This window comes from Bos grunniens, chromosome 19 (assembly GCF_055505025.1).
Source record: "Bos grunniens cultivar Pamir isolate PY7600 chromosome 19, Bosgru_T2T1.0, whole genome shotgun sequence".
Lineage (NCBI taxonomy): Eukaryota > Metazoa > Chordata > Mammalia > Artiodactyla > Bovidae > Bos > Bos grunniens.
In genome coordinates this window covers 42,595,926-42,618,203 of record NC_141183.1, presented here as the reverse complement: position 1 = coordinate 42,618,203, position 22,278 = coordinate 42,595,926, and the positions used below count along the sequence as shown (strand labels likewise).

At 46.6% G+C, this 22,278-nt stretch overlaps 1 protein-coding gene across 8 annotated transcripts in view; it reads right to left on the bottom strand.

Moving 5' to 3' along the window:
• Nucleotides 1–818: 818 nt before the first annotated feature.
• Nucleotides 819–22,278, bottom strand: part of SSH2 (slingshot protein phosphatase 2) — a 246,720-nt gene continuing 225,260 nt past the window's right edge. For all 8 annotated transcript variants that reach the window (XM_086359934.1, XM_086359930.1, XM_086359931.1 and 5 more), the window contains 3 exons: nucleotides 20,011–20,211; nucleotides 9,943–10,777; nucleotides 819–7,812 (listed from right to left, as the gene is read on the bottom strand). In XM_086359934.1, the coding sequence (XP_086216060.1) occupies nucleotides 5,785–7,812; nucleotides 9,943–10,777; nucleotides 20,011–20,211 (3,064 nt within the window). In that variant the 3' untranslated portion in view covers nucleotides 819–5,784. The remainder of the gene's footprint in view (nucleotides 7,813–9,942; nucleotides 10,778–20,010; nucleotides 20,212–22,278) is intronic.

The following is a 22,278-nucleotide window of genomic DNA, read 5'->3' as shown; positions in this document are numbered from 1 at the left end:
ACGGCATCACTAAATATCTCATGATGGGTCTGTTGGAGGGGTGGGAGAAGTGGAGACCCCTTCCCTCCCAGCCTGGTTTGTTGTGGATTTTTGGGCTGTGCCATGCAGCTTGTGGGATCTTAGTTTCCTGACCAGGGATTGAACCTGCGCCCTCTGCAGTGAAAGCTCAGAGTCCTAACCACTGGACCACCAGGGAATTCTTCCCCTCTCTGCCCTGTCCCCAGCCTGTTTTATTGGAGAGCTGCTCTTTGGCCCCATCTCTCTTCCTCTACCATTGACATTAAGTGCTTCTTTTCTAACGGTGGGAGAGGGTTAAAGCTTTTACTTCAGAAAGTCACGTCCCATTTCTAGAAACCTTTCTGTGAGCTGAGGTGCCTTGTGCCGAACAAAAGCTTGTGAACTCTCATTCATGTCCAGAGAGGTCATCTACCCAAGAAATCCAGTCTCTGCTGGGCCAGGTCACAGCAGCTGTCCCGAGCAGACCCTTTGTCCCACAGATGGCGGAAGAATTTTGGTTCCTTTGCTTATTCATTCTAACATTTAGGTGGTGGCTTTGACAAGAGCCTCTTTGACCAGGCAAGTTCCCAGCCTGGTCACTTGATTGGAGCCACACTATCTGAAATACCCTTTGGTGACCCCATTTCCCATCCAGTCCCTGTTTTGTGAGAGGTAGAAAGTTTTGTTTTCCCCAGCAGTCAGCTATCTCATGGGGAGGGAGAGCAATCAGTGAGAATTGATTCATGGTTACCATCAGTGTTCTCTTCCAATCCCACCTTCTCACCACCCCCCTCTTTTGTTGCACTTGATGGAGTACACGCTTCATCTTCAAAATAAAAATTTATTCAATCTGTAACAAGAACATTGAATCTGCACATTTGCGCACAAGTTCACATTTAAAAACAGCGGAGCACATCAATAATAAAAAATCTATGATACAAGTGGAACATCCCAACCAGCAGGAAGATTAAGGAAGGAGATGAGACCACTCTTTATATTCTGCTTCAAATGCCTCAAAAAGGTCCCAGAGATTCCAGGGAGCACCTGCTTTATTTAATAAAATGTGAGCATAAAAGTTTGGGATTGCCTGGGCGAAGGTTAACAGTCAGTGGGAGGGGCTTTGGGGACTTGTTTTCTACCTTTACAACAAGTCCTACAAAACAAAGTAGAAAGGAAAAAAGAAAAGGCACCTTAAGCTATGCCAAGCAAACCAAATTCCAATAGAACATAAAAACCAAACAATTCCCTGTGGACTTACTGATGGGGAAACATTTCAGGGCCAGTTAGTTGCCCAGCTTCCAGACTGAGTCATCAGCTCGAGTTAAGCCCCGGGTACCGGAGGCCGCCGCTAGTGCTGCTGTGAGGACACAGATGGTGGCCCTAGTCACACACCTCTTGGGGCATCTTCAAGCCGATGAGGGCTGATTCCAGTTTAGAAATTCTGCCCCAGATCTCTGGGGCACTGAGAAAATGAGGCTGGTTCTCTTTTCACAGCAGGAGCCAGGCCCAGTCACCCTCCACTTCCAGGCTATTAAAATACAGAAGCATCTTGCAATAGCCTTCCATGGCATCCAGGGACCCCAAGCCCTGGAGAAGGGTTAGGAGTGTGCAGCTGCCTGCTCTGGTGGCAGGCAAGTTTTCATTCTAATACGGCCCCTGGATGAGTTGAGGCAGTAAATAAATTTATGCCTAATACATGCCTTGATCTTTTAGTTTGGAAGGGAAAATGAATCCAAGATGCTCTTAAGTTGGATTGGTGGTGAAAGAAAGAGCTAAGATTTCATCTCATCTACCATCAAAAAGCAAAACAAAATTGAAAAACAACACTAGCCATTCACCACTACAACCATCACTATAAGACCACACCATCACTGAGGAAATGACGACTGTTTCCATACAGTGTGTTGGCTGGGAGTGCAGGACACAGATGGAAATCAGCTCCAGGTGGCCCTCACTTCCCCATGAGGGCTGACCACAGGGCCTTGCTCTGTGTGAGGATGGCCAGGGCGGGTGCCTGGAGGAGGAGAGGGAGCGGCCATCAAGATGATGCTCCTTTTAATACTCACAATGTAAACAAAGTATCCACAGACAGTTGTTCAAAAAAGCCAAAGAATGGCTTTATTTTAAAAACTGAAAATGCCCTTGAAAAATGACCCTTTTCGCATAATGCTTTCTTAGAGAGAGAAATAACTCCCAACCAACGCCCCCCCCCAAAAAAAAAAAAAAAATCTCTACTAAACATGGCTAGATCACTTCAGAACTGAAATCCTCAGCTGGAACAAATGAAGATGTCTGTGAGCTGCTACTCTCAGCAACTTCAGGTCTATCTGACGGCATCTGTCTGGGGCCTTTTAGCAGGAGGGGGGACCCCAGAGCCTGGGTGGTCATCCTCAGACTGTCCTTGGGGCTCTTGGTAGTTCCCAAAACAAGAAAGAGGAAATGCCAGCTGGGATACAGGTACAGAAGCAGGAGAATGCTGGGTAAAGAGCCTGAAATGTTAGGAATGATCCCAAACATTCGGAATCTGAAAGGCCATCCAAATGAGGTGAGATGAGGATGACTACAGTACAGTCCTACATCTGCCAGAGCACACACCATGCTTACGTTGTTTCTAAAATCAGAAAAGCGGGGCTTTTCCTGCTGACCGGAGCACCATCCAGATTACAGCTCAAAATCTGTGTGCCCGGGGGCTTGCACCCCATGCACCACGATGTGACTTTTTACACACACACACACGCACACACAATCACACAGCCCTCCAGAATAAATTTTGAGTCAGGCTATGGTAGTTTTCAAAGTAAAGAGAACAACAGGCACTGAGCGAGAGGTCAAAACTTCTACTCATCTCTGTCAATTGCCCAGACCTGCTGCTTTGGGTCTGAGTTTTCCATGAACAGAAAAGGGAAATAGGTCACCCGAGATTATCAGACCGTTTGAAGAGAATACAGTTTGGAAAGTTGTTGATAGGCTATCATGGACTTCCCCTGGACAGAACTCAGCTACGTAAATAGCACAAGAACACTCAGTTGTGGGAGTCTGAGGGCTGGCAAAACCCCATGGCATGCTTGAATTACAGACCTCATGTACAGAATGTTTCTTTAGGCAGGTAAATTAAATGATTAAAAAATATAATTATTTTTTAAAAAAGGCAGAGCAAGACCATTTCCTCGACACTTAAAAAAAAGTTTCTTTCTTCACAGCGTTTGATGGTTCCCTGACCCCCCGCATCTCTGCTGTTATTTAATGCAGTTAGAGTGAGCATTGAACACCATGGCGAGAACAGTGCAATACTGCCGACGCCCAGGTGTGTCCTTCTTGATATGAGGGATGTCACCATCTCAGGGGAGTCACCGAGTGGACACGACTCTTTACCTCCATGCCAAGCCTCCTCTTCCCAACCCCGCAGTTTCCTGTCCTTTCCCCATCATCTTGGTGATGGAACTGCCTCAACCAGACAGGGCAGTGTCAATGGATGAGCCCTGGAAACTCATAACCCTGTCTTGCAAGTCTCCTCACACTGGAACATGCCGCCTAGCAGAACACTTTACAACACATTAAATATCCAGGAGTCACAAAACTGTGTGGATGACACATCTGAACACTGAAGAAACTATTTTGGAACAGCACAGGTACCTATCATTACTACACCTTAAAAAACACTTGGAACAGGAGGTTTCTAATTGGCCTCCTGGCAGGGACGTCAGACCCAACCGTGGCCTCCTCACAGCAACTGGATTCACAGCTCATCTTGAGCACCTAGGAGTGGCCTCAGCCCACCTCTGCTGTCTCCTTTGGGTCACCCTGTCCTCACAGAGCTCTGGTCTCTGACATCACATTCACAGCCTGTGAATCTGTCGTCTTCTCTCAGTGCTGTGATGAACCCCAAACCTAAACCTCAGCTCTGTGCTTGGTGTATTTCTCAGTGATGTGGCCATTGACCAAAGCACACAGGAAGCCAATCTGTAGACCTCTTTGGTTCTGAGGAGCTGCAGAAGGCGTTCCTTCTGGGCTAAACATGTGTTCTGTAAGAAGCTGAAACAGGGTATTTATGGCAGGTGCTCCTGTGTTAAGGGCCTCCACAATAGCAGCAAAGCAACAGCATCCTAGATGTGGTCATTAGGGGCACCTGCCCTTGCTGAGGCCTCCCTGTGGCTCTTCAGCCCAATCCATTAGGGGCTTCTGACCTGGGCAGCAGTAACACTCACATATGCTCCCTGGCTCTGATTCAGCCAATGTTCTGGGATTTCAGTCTCAAAGAGGCATCAGCCTTCAGTCACGCTGCAATCTAATTGGGAGCCTTTGGGGGTTTCTCTGAAGAGGAAGTTACTAACACATAATTTGGCAGGAGCTGGTGATTAGAAGTCTCCATTTAAATTACACCACTGTCCACAGATTCTCTGCAGATTCCTACCAACACCCATGAGTTTTATTTCTGTGGTGTCTGTATGTCTTCCAGTTGCAGCTTTACTCCTTCTTAAAATGGATAAATCAAAAAGACCCTACAACATTAACAACAAAACAATGTAACAAAGTGAGGACATTATGTACATAAATACTGTATATAAACTAGAGAAATGACAAATCTTCCAGGAAAAGAAAAAAAGAAAACTTACGTCAAGTGTTAACAGTGATAATATTAAACAGAAAAACTGCATTCAATGGAGGTTATACATAGGTCATGTAACAATTCAAATATCTATGAAATTAAAAAGTTAGGCAGCGTTGGGAAAAACAGCATGAGGGAGGAAAATAAATTGGAAAAATATGGCCATGAAACTTAAAAGGCCCGCAGTATTATTCAAGTAACGAAAGGGTTAAAACCCTACATCTGTACTCATTTTAGAACACACACACATTTTCAGTTGCTGTTTTTCAAACTTGGCCCTATCGTGTTTTCTCATTGGGAGGATGCTGCAGAGCACATTTCCGGCGGGGAGCGGGGAAGAGGGGGTGGGGAAGAAAGGGTAGGATGACCACCTTAGTGGAGTCCATCCACCCAGAAGATACTGGGCGTGACCACCTCTCCACCCCCAATTTCACCTCTTCTTATTCAGATTCCCTTTACAGAGGACCTCTTGGATTTCATTTGGAGGTCATTTTAAATTTAATAAAATGATTTGCTTGGGGTAAAAAAAAAAAAAAAGTATTTGCTTGATAGGTTTACAAAGCCAGCCGTTATCATGCCTTTTTATAATGATACACTCTGCAGACCAGAAGAGATGAATTCTGGAAGACCCTCTTTGAAAGCAAAGCAGAGCCTGCCCACCTCAGGAACTCCCAATGGGCTGGGCTGAGAACACGCTGACGTCAGGCTGCCCCCTTCAGCAAATCTGAATCCAATGCATCAGGTCTGGAGACCAAACCCTCATCACACAGGCCCAGGGCAGCGCTTCCAATTTCCAGCTTCATCCCACCCTCCCCATCTGCTTCCTTCCTCAATCAAGCCAGCAGGCCTTTCCTCGGAGGGCAAAATGAGGAGCAGGTGGCAGTTGATTGAAAAACAGCACGTTGCCTTGGATAAAGGTGTTCTTTGAAAATGAGTGTTTTTTTGAGGTTTGAATTTTCCCAAAAAAAAAAAAAAAAAGACAAAATGGTCTTGCCGTCCAAATCAAACTCTCTCTCACACACACTCGGGGTGGGGGTGGGGAACAAACCCTGCATGCGCCAGGAACAGTAAAATGACCAAAATATTATAAAATTAACCAATAAAGTGCATGGTTCCTTACGTATTACACCTGCCCCTTTTACAAACATTTCTTTTAGAAAGTCACGTGTACAGGCTCAGAATCACATGGTATTATAGAAGGGGTTGGTTGTCCGTTTTTTATCGTTTGCTTTTCTCAGTCTCCTAAGGGGGTGAGTTCTGCCGTGCTGCTCTCGGGGCGCCACAGCCAGCCCCGGGGCCGGGCTGGTGTCCTGCAGTCCCTGGGTCGGTACCGAAGGAAGGCCTCCTTCCGAACTAGTCAATCCAGGTCCTGCCCTGGGGAGCAAACACTGCTGACTGGAACCGAACTCTTTGGCATACTGTGCAAGGGGCCTCTCCACTGGCCTGCTCTGCGCGATGCACTCTGTGGTTCTGAGCTGCTCTATCAAATACTTGGTGGGCTCTCGGTTCTGGGGAGTGTCTGGGTTTTCTGGGGGCTCCTGGGCCTCCATGCCCGAGTCCGTTCTGAGGAAGGGCTGAAGCAGTTTGAGATGAGGGGACTCAGAGGAGACAGGCTCCCTTTCTGGTGAACAGTCTTTACAGAGGTCCAAGTAACCTAACTTGGCAAGGGAAGCTGAACGCCTCATTTGGGGTGGCTTGGGGAGCCCTACCTGGGAAGTTGCTCGGGACTCGATTTCTTTAGCGCGTCCCTTCACCACCCTGGGGCTCTGACTGGGACTCTCTATACTGTCGCTACTGGAGCTGTGTGGGAGCTGATGGGCTACAGATGTTGGGTTCAGTTTTTCTGGTTGCTCCCCGATATTATTACCCAGTTGGCTGATTAAATGCAGGTCTTCGCTACTGAACTGGGAGCCCTGATATGGCACTTCACTGGCCCTGGAGAGGGGGCCCTCCTGACTTTCTTCCCAGCTGCCCTGCTCCGTGGAGGGCTCGCTGTCTGTGGTGCTGCTCTGCCCTGTGAAGCCTTCCAGGTGAACCACCGTCTGGGGGTGCAGGTGATCCGGGCTGGCGCCACATGGCTGGGTCATGGGACTGACAATAGGCGCTGCTGGGCTGCTCAGGGTGGGGGGCAGGTCGACTGGCCTGCTGTGCTCATGCTGGGGAGAGGAAGAATGAGGCGGAGGTAGCACTCTGGGGTGCAGAGGAGCCTGGTCGGGGCTCAGCGTCCGGTTCAGATTTTCATCCAGAGCACAGAGGACAGTGAGGGTCTCTTCCACCTTCACTGTCCTCAGTCCCTGCGCCCCACTCTTCTCACTGCTGGCTCTTTCCCACCCTGGCCCGGGATCAGGGGATGTGGCTGTGTAGGTGTATTCAATGATTTCTATCTTCTTGGGAAAGGCAGCAGGGGCCGCTGGTGTCTCGGGCCCCTGGCCGGAGACCACAGTCCTCGGCTCCCGCAGGATACCTTCATGCCGTGGGCCATCCTGAGTTGCTGGCGCTGGGTGAGACTCCCGCAGCTCAGGGGCCGGGACGATGGCAAGCTGCTCAGGACGCGGTAAAGAGCCAGACTCAGACCCACCGCATCGCCCTTGGCCCCTGCCCGTCTCTGGCTCCTTGGGGACATATGACAGTTCTGGGGCGGCTTCGTCACTCTTCCCTTTCGCTGCCAGGTCTGCCACTGAAGAATCGTTCTTGGAATTCTTGCGAGTGGACAGCGAGGTCCCCGCAGGGGCAGCACCATGGTGCTCCTGTTCTTGCCGCAGGCGCTCCTCAAACTCCAAGGTGGCTCGCCTCACGGACCCGGGGTACCACTTGGCACCCGGGGGCATCCCGGGGCCCCAGAGCTCTTGTTCCCCCTCCACTGGTTCCTCTTCTTCTACCTCTGCAGTGGAGGAGTGTGCCCCTGGGCACCCCTCGGGGTGCCCCTTCCCTGAGTCTTTGGCTGGTTCAGGCTGGGCTGGGCAGGAACCTTCACTCTGCTCCAGGTTTCCAGGTCTGTTCTCCGCGGCCTGGGCCCTCTCCAGGGGCAGCTCGTGGACGATGTGCTTCTTTGGTGTGTGGCATGGGTTGGACAGCACGTCTCCTTTCACTTGAATCTGTCCAACTCCTTGACTGATGGATTCAATCTCAGTGACGATTTCTTTGACTGACATCGCATTTTCTGAGTGCGGCTGCATGAAGATGTCCGGGCTGACCTGTTCTGAGATTGCCTAAGGAGAGGGAACAGTGAGAAGGTTATGGTAAACTGGAGTCTGATTCAAAGAGCCAGACTGATTGCTCACTAGGTTCCAGGAGAACCTTCTGGCTCTGAGGACACAAATCATGGGGTGCCTGGAACTGTCCTCTGCCTGGGGTTACGCTCTATTTCATGGTACAAGAAAAGAACAGATTCACCAAAGGCAGAGATACAAAATTAGTCATACATCGTGTCACTGCCTATTAAACTTTTGTTCTGTTTGCTCAAATAGGATTCTGTTCCAATAGCTTGCTCCAAAAGTAAACAGTAAGTAGCCCTGGAAGCTCCTATAATCCTTATTTTCTGAAGACCCTGAGCCTTCTAGATTCAGGCCATCCTGGGGTAAATGAAACTTTTCCTCTCTAGCCTATCAACTTCTAGCCTAATCTGGTTCAAGGGGAAGAGTTCCACTGAAGGGCTCAGTGGCCGCCTTACATACGCCCAGAGTCTGAGGGAGATGGATGTCTGACTTGGAGTCTCACTGCTCTCTTCTGTCCTCTGTCTTGCCAGCTCTCATCCACTCCTCCCCCTGCATCTCCCAGTGGCCGCACCCCAGCACATGAGCACAATTCCTATGTTTCATGGGGCTCCTTCCGTGGCTGATGCAGCCACATACCTGAGCACACTCAGAAACTGTGACTGACATTTTACTGTTCCACCAGTTACAAGTCCCCACATGGGTTTAGAACTAAGCCAAAGAAAACTGACCAGTGCGAAATCAAGCCCTACTGTAAAACAGTTAAGAATCTCAGAATTCAGAGATGGCCCTTGGACGTCTCTTAAAGCAACATCATTCTGCGCCTCAATCTATTTTGGCAGCATTTTTGCAAATTTTCAAAGTACAGTATTTCCCTAGGAATTGTTCTGGTCTTTCTCCTTCATAAGAGTCAGAGCTAGTGCAGACTAGCAAGGTCAGTTATGCCTTTGGGAGAAATGTGCTGGGACATCAGGCAGAGGCCAACTTGCCAAAGCTGGGAGAGAAGCCACAGCGGGCCCAGTATGGTGCAGGGGCTGTGGAGAGAGCGCTCATATGACCAGGAACTTTGCAGAAAAGCTATTTCTGTCAGAGCCGCTGCACGCATTAGTCCAAAGGTGAGCTTGGGCATTCTGGTCTCCTGGTAGAAATGAAATAGAGGCATAACTTTGGGGGAGAAGAGAAGACAGAAGCAGAGGCAACAACTGCCCTGGGTTGGTTAAGAAGAGAGAAGAAAGATGAGGAGTATATGAGGTGGTAAATTTAAGTAGGTGGATATCAGGAGATGTCAAGACTCTAGTCAGCTCCATTGAAATCATTAAATGACTTCATTTATGTTAAACCAAATTGATCACCATTTACTTCCCATTATCAATCTAAGATACCATTGTTTTTAAGATACCACCCAATTTCCAAGTCAAAATGAGAATAATAATTAATTTGAGTCTTAGAACTGTTGACACATAATAACTGTTCCCCTCCCTGGTCTGAGATGGCTCAAAGGAACTCATCAGCCAGAGAAGAATCTTGGGATTCTGTCTGCTCTTAAATTATTTCCTCAAACCATCTCTCAATTCTCGAATACCAGACGGTGGCAAGATGAGGAACAATTCAGACACATTATCAATAGCAAGAACTCAGCATGGGAATTAGCTGCTACACCAACAACTATTAATACATGTCCAGTCTTTGAATTTTCTGAAGCAGAAAGAACTTCCCCAAACAAATCCATCCTCTCAGAGAGACGGGTCTCACTCAGGCAGCAGGTGAGTCCCTGGCACCTCCCTGCTGAGAGAGGGAGATATGATCTGAACTGCAGAGGTCCAGGGGGGACCTCTCCTTGTTCTGGGACGACATGCATTTTGGCTAATCCCTTCTTCCCTCATCCCCTTTCAGAAATACTTCTAATGACACCAAAAGCCTGGAAAGATAAATTCCTTGAAATGCCACTGATTTAAAAAATATAACTATATTTAAACCCTAAGTTTTCCCAGAAAGTCACAGCCAGACTGTCTCTCCTATATCGCCTTCTTCAGTCTTTATCAGTATCAAAAATAGAGTGAAGAATCCCAAATATTCCGTCTTCACAGAGAACAAAAGTAGGGACAGAACCATAAAGAGAGTCTTTACCTTTGACTGCTCCTCATCTACTGAAGACTCCTCAGATGCGTGGGGAGTATTACTCAAAGAGCTGCTTCTCTGGTCATCAGTGGTCGCTTCAGAAGGGGCTGCTTCCACCACTGACAGTCCACAGCTCTCATTCCTTCCTCCACCCACTTCCTCCATCCTTGAATGAGAAAAAGATCGGGACCGGGTTTCTTGGGAAAGCTCTACAAACTTCTCCAGAGCGCTGAAAAAGTCAATGCGATCTCCACTGAAATCTGAGACTGTGGCCTGGCAGCTGGGTTGGGGGCTTGGTGACTCAGGATCCGGGGACATGGGGAGATCTTTCAGGCGGGATGTCAGCTCTTCCATGGGCAGCAGGTGGACATTCATGTCTGCTTTCAGCGCGTCCGTCTCCAGATCTTCCACAGTTAAGTCTGGGAACTTGTGGGCCATTTCTGGGTCCTTTCCAGGTTGGATTAAGGCTTTGGATGCATGGCAGTTGTCAAGAGGGAATTTCGGTTCATTGAGACAACACCCTGATGAGCATCCATTGATGTCATTTAGGTTTAATTCATCTTCAATCTGTCCGGCGTGAAATTCCCGAGACGTAAACTCCAAGCAGATCATTCTTTCTTTGGTGCACAGGGCTTTCTGATTCTCATCCTGCGGGACCACGTGTTCCACAAAGACGGGAGGGATGGGTGGGTGGCTCTCCATGGTCTTCACCTCGGCAATCTGGTCTGCTGAGGTGGTAATCTCCTTTTTGTTGAGTTCCAGTCCTGGTTTGCAGATGGGTTCGTGGTGGTCCGAGAGGTCGCTATCTGAATGCGATCTCCAGAGTTTGTTGTGCCGCTGTTTGCTGTGGAGGACACACATAGGAAATGCCTTACTCTGATTTGTGAAAACAATCAATACCCTCGTAAATCTTATCCTGCAAGATGCTCTGTTAACGCCCAGTGGGAGTAGGCAATCAACAGTTGAAAAGAGGCTCAATGTTACTAATAGCAAACAACAAAAACAAAGCAAAGCAACAATAAAGACAAATGAATATGAGATATGACTTTTTACATCGGACTTACGAGAGCCGAGATGGTTGCTAACAGTTAGTGTGGATGATGGTTTGTGCAAACTAGCACTTTCATGATACATGGTTGGTCGGGGTGTGAACTGTAGAATTTCAAAGGATGAAATCTGGCAAGAGCTCTCAAAATTTAACCCTTTCACCAGCAACTCTCCCTTTAAAATTTTTACTTTGAGAAATACTACTACGTAAGTGCACAAAGCTATATATATAAAAGGATGTTTACTCTAACACTATGGCACCAAAAAAATTTATTTAAATTACAGTCATACACTTACATGCTATGAGGCTATTAGAAAGAGTCAGTATTTCAATGGAACGATGTCCAAGGTGTATTATTAAGCGAAAAGCATGTTGAACACACTTGGAACATTTAGTTCCCATGTCAGAATAAATGTAGGAAAACATCTGCAGGAGCACCATTAAACTGGTAACAGGGTTTATTTTGAGGAAGGCGGGGCTTTCACTTTGGGGGAGGGCTTTACATTCTACACTCTGTAGTATGTCTGTAATTTGTGAATTTAAAATGAGCATGTTTAGTATTAATAACTGGGGGGAAAAACTAAAACAAACAGCAAATAATACAAAGAGAAACACTTCAATGGAGCCCAGCATAAGTCCTCATAATGAGATAAAGATCGATAGAGGATTCATCACTGATGTGGAACTGTGAGGAGGGTGACAGTCTTTCTTGAATTAGAAAGCAAAGATGAGGGAGGTCCCTAGTGGTGCAGTGGTTAGGACTTGGAGCTTTCACTGTGGCGGCAAAGATGAGGCTAGTAAATCTGGAGATGAAGGATGGTAACAGAGAGGAAGAGGATAAGCATACAGTACAGGCCCCTTTCATAAGGATATCTGGATAAAAATCACCAAGCTAAAGTGACCCCGGAAAAGGAGGTAAGCAAAAAGACTACACACACATCCATCCTGTGGTTGATTTTGTGGAGAGGAGGTCTGATGAGATCTCATTTCAAAGCCCGCTCTAACAGGGAAGCACATTTCCCAAGGCTCCAATCAAAAAGAGGAAGGTGGCCCTGTGGCTGGCCCAGGGAACAGGTCGCCAAATGTGGCATTTGGGGGTGCGGTTTCCACGACTCACAGGCGGATGAAGAGTTACTTCACCTCAGGGTGGAATGGGAAACAGCCCAGAACAGCTTACTCAGGGCACAGGGCCATACCTGCCTCAGCTGCCCGTGAATCTCTGCCGAGTCATGCGCCTGCACTAATGTGAACCCCTGTTTGTTCTCAGCCCTGCACCTGCTCTCAGCTCCCCCGCCTGTTGGCTGCTTGGGTGGGGCTCTCTCTGACTCAGGCCTGCCCAGCAGAAGGGTGCTTTTCCCGGTAGGGAGCAGGTCAATTGTTTATGAAGACAGCTATAATCAATTAGCTGGCTGTGAGGTAGGCTTTTCACCCTTCCCAAGCTGCACGAACTCCAGCCACCCCTAGGAGGAGACAACATATCACACATCCCAAATGCGTGCGCGGTGGTGGGCGGGGGCCAGCGAACTGGTTGGATAGGTGGGGCCTTCGCGACCAACAGATGCCCCTGCGCTTTAAAGTTCCTTCTTTTCAATCGAGACACTCTGTTTCCTGACCTAAATAATGACTGTGTTCTCCAGTTTCTGCTCTTCGCCTATCGTGAGGATTTTCAAACTGGCACCAAGTCCTCTCAGCCACCATGGTGGGGTGACTCCTGTGATGCAGACAGATCACTGGGAAGGCTATCTCTGGGAGGAGCTGTTCTCACCCTGATAATAAACAACAGCTTAAGTCACCAGGCAACTGTTATCTTCCTGGTCCTGAGAACCCTCCAAAGCATGTTTCTAAAGAACTGCCTGTAAGTCACTAACCAATGAGAGACGGATGTTATGCTAATAGGCACAAACAGGGCCAGTCTCAGAGGAAGTGGCTGACATCATAGCTGCTTTACCCAGCAGGGATTTCCTTCCCTTCTTGCAGAAGATAATCATCAGAAAATACTGGGTCAGAGCTCTGGAATTATACTGACACCTCCTGTAAAGGAGAGAGAAAAATCCTGATCCAAAAATAAGTCTGATTCTGCCGCCTTTTTCATTTTTGCAGTAGGACCTGCAGGGAGAGTGGCAGGCAGGTCTCTGACAGTCAAGACACAGCCTTTGTTCCGTGTGGCCCCTTCTCATCCTTCTCCTCCCAGTGCAGAGGTCAGTAACCAGTGACCTGAGTTTTGTGCTGATCACACCCTCCTTTTTCCTTATTGTGTCATCACGTTTTGTTCTGATAATACATAGCTTGGTTTGCACGTTTCGGATTTTACATAAATGAAATCATACTGTGTATTCTTCTACAAATTTTTTTTTTGGGGGGGCCTAACATGTTTTTAAGATTCATCAATGTAGCTATAATTTTATAGTGTAGACAGTAAGCCACAATTTATTTATCTGCCCTGCTGACCAGCAGTTTTGGGCTACGAATGATTACAGACAACACTGTGGATATTCTTGTGCCTGGTGCCGTTTGGTTTCTCAAAGGTGTTTACATATAGGAGGGGAAAAGGTGGGTCACAGGGCCCGTGTGCATTGTTAATTTTACTCAGTAACACTAACTGCCTCCCAGTGAAGCCTCTTCGCAAGCCAGTTTATTCTAATACTCCATCAGTAGGGAAAGATATAAGACATTAGATCATATTTGTTACTTTAAACTGTTAACATTTATACTCAGCTGATGCTCCAGGTAGGCAGCAAGTAAAAAGTGAATAAGTGGTGGTTGCTCAGTTGTGTCCGACTCTTTGTGACCCCATGGACTGCAGCCCGCCAGGCTCCTCTGTCCATGGAATTCTCTAGGCAAGAATACTAGAATGGGTAGCCAGTCCCTTCTCCAGGGGATGTTCCTGACCAAGGGATCGAACCCAGGTCTCCCACATTGCAGGCGGATTCCTTACCATCTGAGCCACCAGGGAAGCCCCAGGCAACAAGTAAACAAGGTCAAAAAGAACTTCAGAGCTGGTCTGTGGCCTGGATGATGCAACCAAGTCTCAGGTTCTTTTCCTCCCTGAGTGGCCTCTGACTTGAATTTGGATTCATATAAACACACTGACACACATGAAATGACTGGGTCATTCTGGGTAGGAATTTGGCCTTTTACTTAGTAAGTGAGCAAGAAGGAAATCTAAACTACAGGATGCATATGAGATCCCATTCTCTTGCCTCCACTTTTTCTTACTGTTAGTTGCTCAGTCGTGTCCGACCCTTTAGTGACCCCATGGACTGTAGCCCACCAGGCTCCCCTGTCCATGGGATTTTCCAGGTAAGAATACCGGAGTGGACTGCCATTTCCTACTCCAGGGAATTATTTCTTCCCGACCCAGGGATCAAATCCGTGTCTCTTCTGTCTCCTGCACTGGCAGGCAGATTCTTCACCACTGTGCCACCTGGGAAGCCTCTTATTGTTACATGTTTGGTGAAGTACCAACTCTTGAGAAAATTATGTAGAGGAAAATACTGCTAAAAAAGGAGTATCAGTTGTAGTAAAGTCAAAGTGTTTATGGTCATTTCTCAGGGCATTAGGCAGTCTGCAGAGAAGAGGAGAAGGAAGAGGGAAAGAAACCATCAGCTGAGCCATCTTCTGAGCTGTGCATGGTCCTAAATACTCCAAGATTATTTCACTGAAACGCTATTAAGAAAATCCTTTAAACTCTACCTGTGATTGGCTGTCACCTGACCAGGAATCCATGTCCTCTCATTCTCAGGTTCCCTCCTGCTGGCTGACCAGTGTGTGCCAGCTAACTAGACTAATGTCTCCACCAGCAAAGACAGCTCTATCTTCTCTGGCCCTGGTGACAGGGACATTCAAAGAGTCAAAACAGCTATGAGGCCATGTCACAGACTCCCCCTGGCCACCATCCAGTTTTTCTTCCTCGCGCCTTATATGCTGGAACCTGATATCTCAGACACATGGTCCAGCTTGCAGATACATGAAAGCTGAACCTGTCGAATGGAATATAAATCTGCCAGATACCTCAACGATCAGAGTCCAGGATAACAAACAGGGTTGCTGGTAGCTTAATGGAGGGTTTCAACACACATACACACACATACACCCCTCCTCCTGCATCACTCCTATCCCCAGCTATAACAACAGAAAACATAAAATTAGATATAAACAGTCAGTACCTTTGTGATAAATATCCTCACTTTCAGATCTAAAGGAGAATATCAAATATTAGCCTTCCTCAGGCTTAAAGACAGGCTGAAAGATGTAAAAAGTCCCTTGAATTTCACAGGGACTCTCACTGTTTGGTCTACATTCTCATATCCTGATTAAGAGACTGTAACCACCTCATAAATCACTACAGGGGCCTACTGTCACTTTGTTAAACTTCTCTTCTAGCCAAGGGGTTGAAGTGCCAAGCTAATACCCTCCAACAGAGGGTTGCCCTCTCAAGTTAAGCACCCTGTGCCACTCTAGACAACCAATGCGGCTTGACAATGCCAGGATCAGGCTGCTAGTTCTGTGGGAAAACCACGGCATGCTTCCTGGGAGAAGATGTGAAATACAAGATGTCTGAGTGCCTGGACAGGAAATGGAATTTCTTTGCAAATCCAGTGAGTCCTCGGGATTTTCCCAAGGACTCTTCCTCTCTTGGTTACCGAACCACAAGGCTTGGCAGAGCTTCAGACAGTCACAGGCCTCTGGGGCTTCTCCTTCTTTGCTCTTCTAAGCATACAGACCCTGAAGCAGGTCTCTAGGGCTGGGTAAGCAAGCTTCTCTGAGGCCCAACCCACTAGGCTGTCAGCTTGGCAGGTAGCTTTACCAGTGCTGTATTCCCGACAAAACATCATAGCCTGCACACCCGAGCAGATATATGCCCAGGAGGTACTCCTACTCTTCTTCCTTACTGGCAGAGGCCCAATTTGGTTTGAGTGTTCAAGTCCCACAGGGAATGTGGTACTTCCCTAACACCAGAGGGTGAACGTGAATTTATTTTATCTTTTCAGCCATGTGGCTTGTGAGATCTTTGTTCCCCGACCAGGGATTGAACCCAGGCCACAGAAGTGAGGGCGAGGGAATAGTAACTACTGGACTGCCAGGGAATTCCCCGTGAGTTTGTTTTAACCAGCCCAGGAAATTCTATTTTCCTAGTCAGTGATTAATTAGTTTTAGGAGTATGACCCAGTCCTGGTCAATGGTCCTGTGGGGGTGGAGTGGGTGGCAGACTGTTGGGGAGCTTCTGCAAAAGGTCTTCCCTTCTGGTTGAAATGCCCATTCTTTCAGCCAGATGCTGTGGAACTTCTAGAGAGATGCCTGGAAATGTGGCATCTGTCTGGAGTCATAAGGCAAATTCAAGGACCAAGCCATTAGCCAGGGAAAGGAGAGCAGGAAGAGAGCACCGACCGACGCCCTTGATGCCACCCCAAGCCATTATACAGTCTGCTTGGGTGCTTCCTGCTACAAGAGATGGTAAATCTTTCTAAACTACCTACAGCTGGGCATTGGGCAGGGTGTCCAGTGTGTACTCCTGCTGATCCACGCTTCAGCTGATCCACTTCCCAGTCTGCTCTCTGCCCTGGAGACTGACCTATGGCTCACCTCGAGTGGCCCCTTGTCTTCTGACTTCCGCAGGGTTTGGCTGATGGGGAGCCCCAGCAGAAGACTGGAGGGAGATGAGTGGAGGCAGGCCGCTGTTCTCCTAGCTTTTTACCCGCAGGGCCACTCTGGCTGGCTGGCTGGAGCCCCTGCCTGAAGGCTGCTGCCTCTCTGAAGGGGTCTTTTCTCCAGGAGTCTTCTTCCAGGTTCTAGTAACTGCTCCCCCTACTCTGGGCCCAGAAGCTATTACCAAACAGCTCTGCTGATACAAGTTCCTTGATTCCACTACAGTCTTAAGGCCTTTGTAATCAGTCCCTTTAAAAAGTCTTCCTCATAGAATCCGAATCTGAGTATGCGGCTTCTTGTTGAGACTCCCAACTGATGGAGACCATCTATTACTTGCAGCTCAAAGTCACCTAAGTGACACCCCAGCACTAGACTTCAGTTTTTAAAATTCAGGAAACATCACAATACAGACAATTCCAGGACACTTCCATTCCAGTTTCAAGGGGAGTGAGTGTGTCTGTGGGTGGTGGGAGGCAGTGGTTGGAGGAAATAAATGGCACATGCATATGTGTTTTCTGGGTAGCCCTGCAGGAAGCATGTGATGAGAATCACATCTGAACAACCCTTAACAGTACATATCATACATTATACACACTCTTATTTACCATAACGCTGTGAGCTAGGGCTCTTGGTTTTCATTTTATAGACAGGATCAGGTGAGGATGATAACTGAGAATTCTCAAAGCTGCAACAAGAGGGTGAACCAGGAACGGAAACCAGATCTACTGACTCAAAATTCTGTGGTTTCCTCACTCCCCAGGGCTTGCCCTTCCCTCTGTGAATCAAGACCAGAAAGGCAGGAGGGAACCAAGAGGGAAAGGGAAGACGCAGGGTGGATGTGTGGGTTAATCCTACCCTTCCTATCCTCATCCGAGATTTTTCTGCAATTCCTTTAACATATAAGAAAAACTACATATGCTAGAAAAACCCAATCCAACAGCTTGCAGTAGCCTGGGATTCCAGAATAAATACTGAAATTGGCAGGACACAGAGTGTTCTTCCTCTCGATGGGTCACGTGAGGACACTGCCTAATGTCTGTCATGTGTGCGTCTGGGAATATACAATATTTATGCGTCATTCAACCTTCAGATGCCTCTTTCTTGTGCCAAAAAGAACTGCTCTGTCCCCTATCTTCTGATCTGACCTAAAAATGTCATCAAAATTTGGCCCCAAAGACCTATAAATTCTTTTTAAGTGGAGGACTTCAGTATCCTCCCAGCTTCCTAAGAGAACGGCTTGGATGAAATCATGCCAAGAACTGAGTAAGTGGGAGGGGTTTTTAGTGGAAACCATAGTGCTGTGGCCACATGTTCACAATACCACGGGGGTGGGAGGGTGGTCCTTTGGCTGGGATAGGCTGGAAGGCGATTTAACATTTTAACATCAGGGGAAACACAGCCCAGATTCAAGAGTCAAGACCAAGTCATGAGACTCACTGGAGTCGAACTCTGGCATCAGCTCCGCCTGCTTCTAGGCAGCTGTGCCTTCACCTTAACAAACCACTCAGAACATGCCAATGTGGGAAAACACAGCAAAATACAGCACTCCACAGAACTCCAGCACGTGGCATCTCAGGAAACTGACCCTTGAATTCAGTTTAGTATCTCAATCCTTTTCCTGGAATCTGCTGAAGGTGGTTTTCACCACCCCCACTAAAGGGGTAATAAATAATTTAGTAAAATTAATAACTCATCTTACAACCAATTATCAAATTATTGTGGAAACAGCCAGTTTTTATTGATACAGGAAGATATTGAAGACCTAGTTCTGGGTAGACAGAGAAATACAAATACTGTACAGTACCCCTTACACATGGAATCTAGAAAAGTCAAACTCGGAGAAAAAGAGTGGTGTAGAGTGGTTGTTACCAGAGGATGAGTGGGGTTAGGGGGTGATGGGGAGATGTTGGTCAAAGAACACAAATTTCCAGTGGTGAAATTCTCAAGTTCTGAGGATCTAATGTACAGCATAGTGATTACAGCTAATAATACTGTATTATATACTTGAATTGATGTTTTCTATTTGTGGTGCTGGAGAAGACTCTTTGAGAGTCCTTTGGATGCAAGGAGACTAAACCAGACAATCCTAAAGGAAATTAACCCTGAATATTCACTGAAAGGACTGTTGCTGAATCTCCAATACTTTGACCACCTGATGCGAACAGCAGACTCACTGAAAAAGACCCTGATGCTGGGAAAGACTGAAGGCAAGAGGAGAAGAGGGCAGCAAAAGATGAGATGGTGGATGGCATCACCGACTCAATGGGCATGAATTTGAGCAAATTCTGGGAGACAGTGGAAGACAGAGGAGCCTGGTGTGTTGCAGTCCATGGCGTCCCTAAGAGTCAGCCACGACTTGGCAACTGAATAACAACAACACAGAATGCTGCTAACGGAGATCGTAAATAGTCCCACCACAAGAAAGAAAAGGCGATTATGTAAGGGGATGGAGGTGTTAGCTGACGATATGGTTGAATTGGTTTGCAATATATAAATTTATGAAATCAATACAATGGACATCTTAATAAAGCTGTGGGGGGAGGAACAGTGACAGTTAAGTGACGTGTAAGTGCTCCATAAATGCTGCTACAGATAAAAAAAAAAAAAAAAGGCCCAATACTGAGTGAAGAGGTAAGGCTGAAAAACAGGTTTTGTGAAAAAAAAAAAAAAAGAAAAATATATCCATCAGTATATGTGGTAAAAGACCTAGAGACACAGATAAGATAATGTCAACTGCTGTCTGTGGGCACGGAGTTTCTAAATGATTTCTCCCTTTGTATTTTTATGTATTTCTGCAAAACATATATAACATTGGACTGAAAGATCTTAAAAAAGAAAACGAGTTATTTCTGGGAAGTAACTTCATACCTCACATGGATTACTTATATCCCAGTTTTGCTGATTTGTTCCATGACTGAAATTACTGGAGCAGGCTCACTGAAAGCAAGCACTCGGGGAAAAAACACATCCAAAGCAGCAGGAGGTACTTGTTTTAAAACATTTGGCCAAAATTTTTCTAAGAATTTCAGCTATACCTAGCCCTACGTTGGGAGCAATCAGTATCCATTTTGATACAGCAGCTGTATCTGGCCTTAGAAGATGTTGAGGAGTATTTATGAAAACCTGCACCTAATTGAGAACTGAAATAAGGGGATCTTATTTCCACCTTTTAAATGTCTTTAAATTAAATGCCTAGTACTCCATGCTGAGCTCAATCAAGTTCTGGTACTTATTTTTTAAAAACTAGATGGATAGAGATTTCAATTTTCAAAGTGTATCACACACTTAAATTAGGCTGAAGACTAGGTGCACAAAAGGACATTTCACTGTGGCCTGGGGAGCATAAAGGAGGGAAAACTGAGCAAGTCAATTAAGGAACTCACCTTGCCAGCAAGATCCCCTGGTACTCTTCCAGCTGTCTCATGAAGCTGGGGTTGGGCTTGGTCACTGTCCGTCTTTCCTTCACATAGTCATAGGCTCGGTCCAAGTTCCAGCCATACTCCTTCATCGCATAGGCGATCACAGTGGAGGCCGAGCGACTCACCCCCATTTTGCAGTGCACGAGGCATTTAGATCCATGTTTCCTTGTTTGGGGGATTCAGATAAGGAGGAAAACACAATAGTGAGTACATTTTATCTTTATTTTTTTGAGATTTTTAATGTGGGTCATTTTTTAAAGTCTTCATTGAACTTGTTACAATATTGCTTCTGCTTTATGTTTTGGTTTTTTGGCTGTGAGGCACGTGGGATCTTAGTTCTCCGACCAGGGATTGAACCTGCAGCCTGCTGCAGGTTAAGGTCAAGTCTTAACTGCTGGACCACCAGGAAAATCCTTAGAGTGAGTACACCTGAAAAGCTAGGTTCTTAATGTGTCCGTGTTTCCTGTTTGGCCCTTTCACTTTCTTGCTATGTAATTCACCCCACCTGAGTGCACTTGTGTGCACCTCTAATCACGTGTGTGGGGCAATCCTGGTGCATTCAAACAATAATCAGTGTCAATATTAAGCCTCTTTAGTTCAGCAAATGTTTAGTTCAGCAAACATTTACCGAGCATTTACCATGTGTGAGACCTTGTGCAAAGTCTGATGCAAAAATAAGTAACAGGTTTTCCCTGGAGGGTAGGATTCACTGGGAGAAGCGGACAATTAAAATTCAGAACGGTAATTGCAATGACAGTTGGTCACAGAGCACAGAAGGAGAATTTTCAGTTTAGAGACTGGACCCCATTTTGTGTGTGGCTGCAGGCCAGTCCCCTCGGCCCCAAGGGCACATTTCATGGCTGGCAGGCTATTGAGTTACAGGTGTGGTGGTGATTCATCTAATTTATCCAAATGCTGGGAGTTGCTTCCAGTTCCAGCAAGAGTTCTGTCCCAGGAGGAAAGCACAGACCAAATGAAACCGACTCTCCTCTTTACTCAGACGCAGCCCTGTACTTTGCACACCACCCCCCCGCAGTACCTAGGGACTGGCTGTATACCCGGGGGACTGGACAGGACCATGTGACGCACCACATGGCTCTCTCAGCCAGAAGGGTGGCATGGGTAACAAGCTGTTTGTTTGTTTGTTCTTTTTTAATGGGGTAGAAAACAAAGTTCCCGTAGAGTGACAGAAACAAACAAAACTCCTCAGTCTTATGCCAGAGCTAATTCCCTTGGATCTGAACACTACTTGGTTATGCTAATTCTACTAATAACGCAGTGTCTGGCCTGGAGTAAGCCTTCAAATGTTTGCTAAATGTATGAACAAACTTATGGATCTGCTGATTTTATCTGTCAGCTGTAAGTAGGATCAACATTTTAAAATCTGCAAAAAAGGACAGTTACTCTTATCACTAGTGTACATGGGCTGGGATCCTTCCCAAGGGGTTATCCCAATAAATTTAAAAATGCACATGTCAGCCCAACAGGGGAAATCTATTCATTCACTCACTCACTGTATTACAGTAGACACGCTTCCTTCCAGAAGCTTATAATCCTTTTACTGGAGACAGAGACACATGAAAGAGTTAAGCACCAATGAAAGAAGGCATGAGGTTAAGTGCCAAGATGAGAGAGCCAGCCAGATAAGCTGTGAGAATGCAGAGCGTGGTCTGGAATAATTTAAACAGCCTCATAACAAAGGTAAAATTTTAGTGTCCCAACGGCTGGTGCGAATGTGTGTCTCTGTGTACTCAGATGATCCCAAATGACTAGGAAATATTTGTTTTACTTATGGCACCACAGAGCTTTCATTTAGACTACAGTTGGGAAGCCACGTCACAGTGACTCAGATGGAAGTTCAGACATGTGTTCTGTATTTTCCCATCAAGCTCTGACAACTTTAATACGTTGAATTTCAGGTCTTTGCCTGCAGGCAAGGAAGGTACTCAAACTTGGCCAATCTTAAGAAAAATACAATTATGAAATCCATTCCTATGAAAACATTTCTACATTTTGAGCTCAGCTTTTTCAGTGAATGGCTTCTAACTCAGGTAATGAAGGATGTGGAGTTGGTTCTCACCTATCCCAATTTCATCTTTCAGGTTCAGTGCTCGCCCCACCCCCTTACTTCAAGTGCTAGACTGTCCAGATGAAGCCCGGCATCACATTAGGACTCCTAAACTCACCCAAGTGTAGGCAGAGTCTGGAATTCAGGGCCCTGATTAGGGCTGA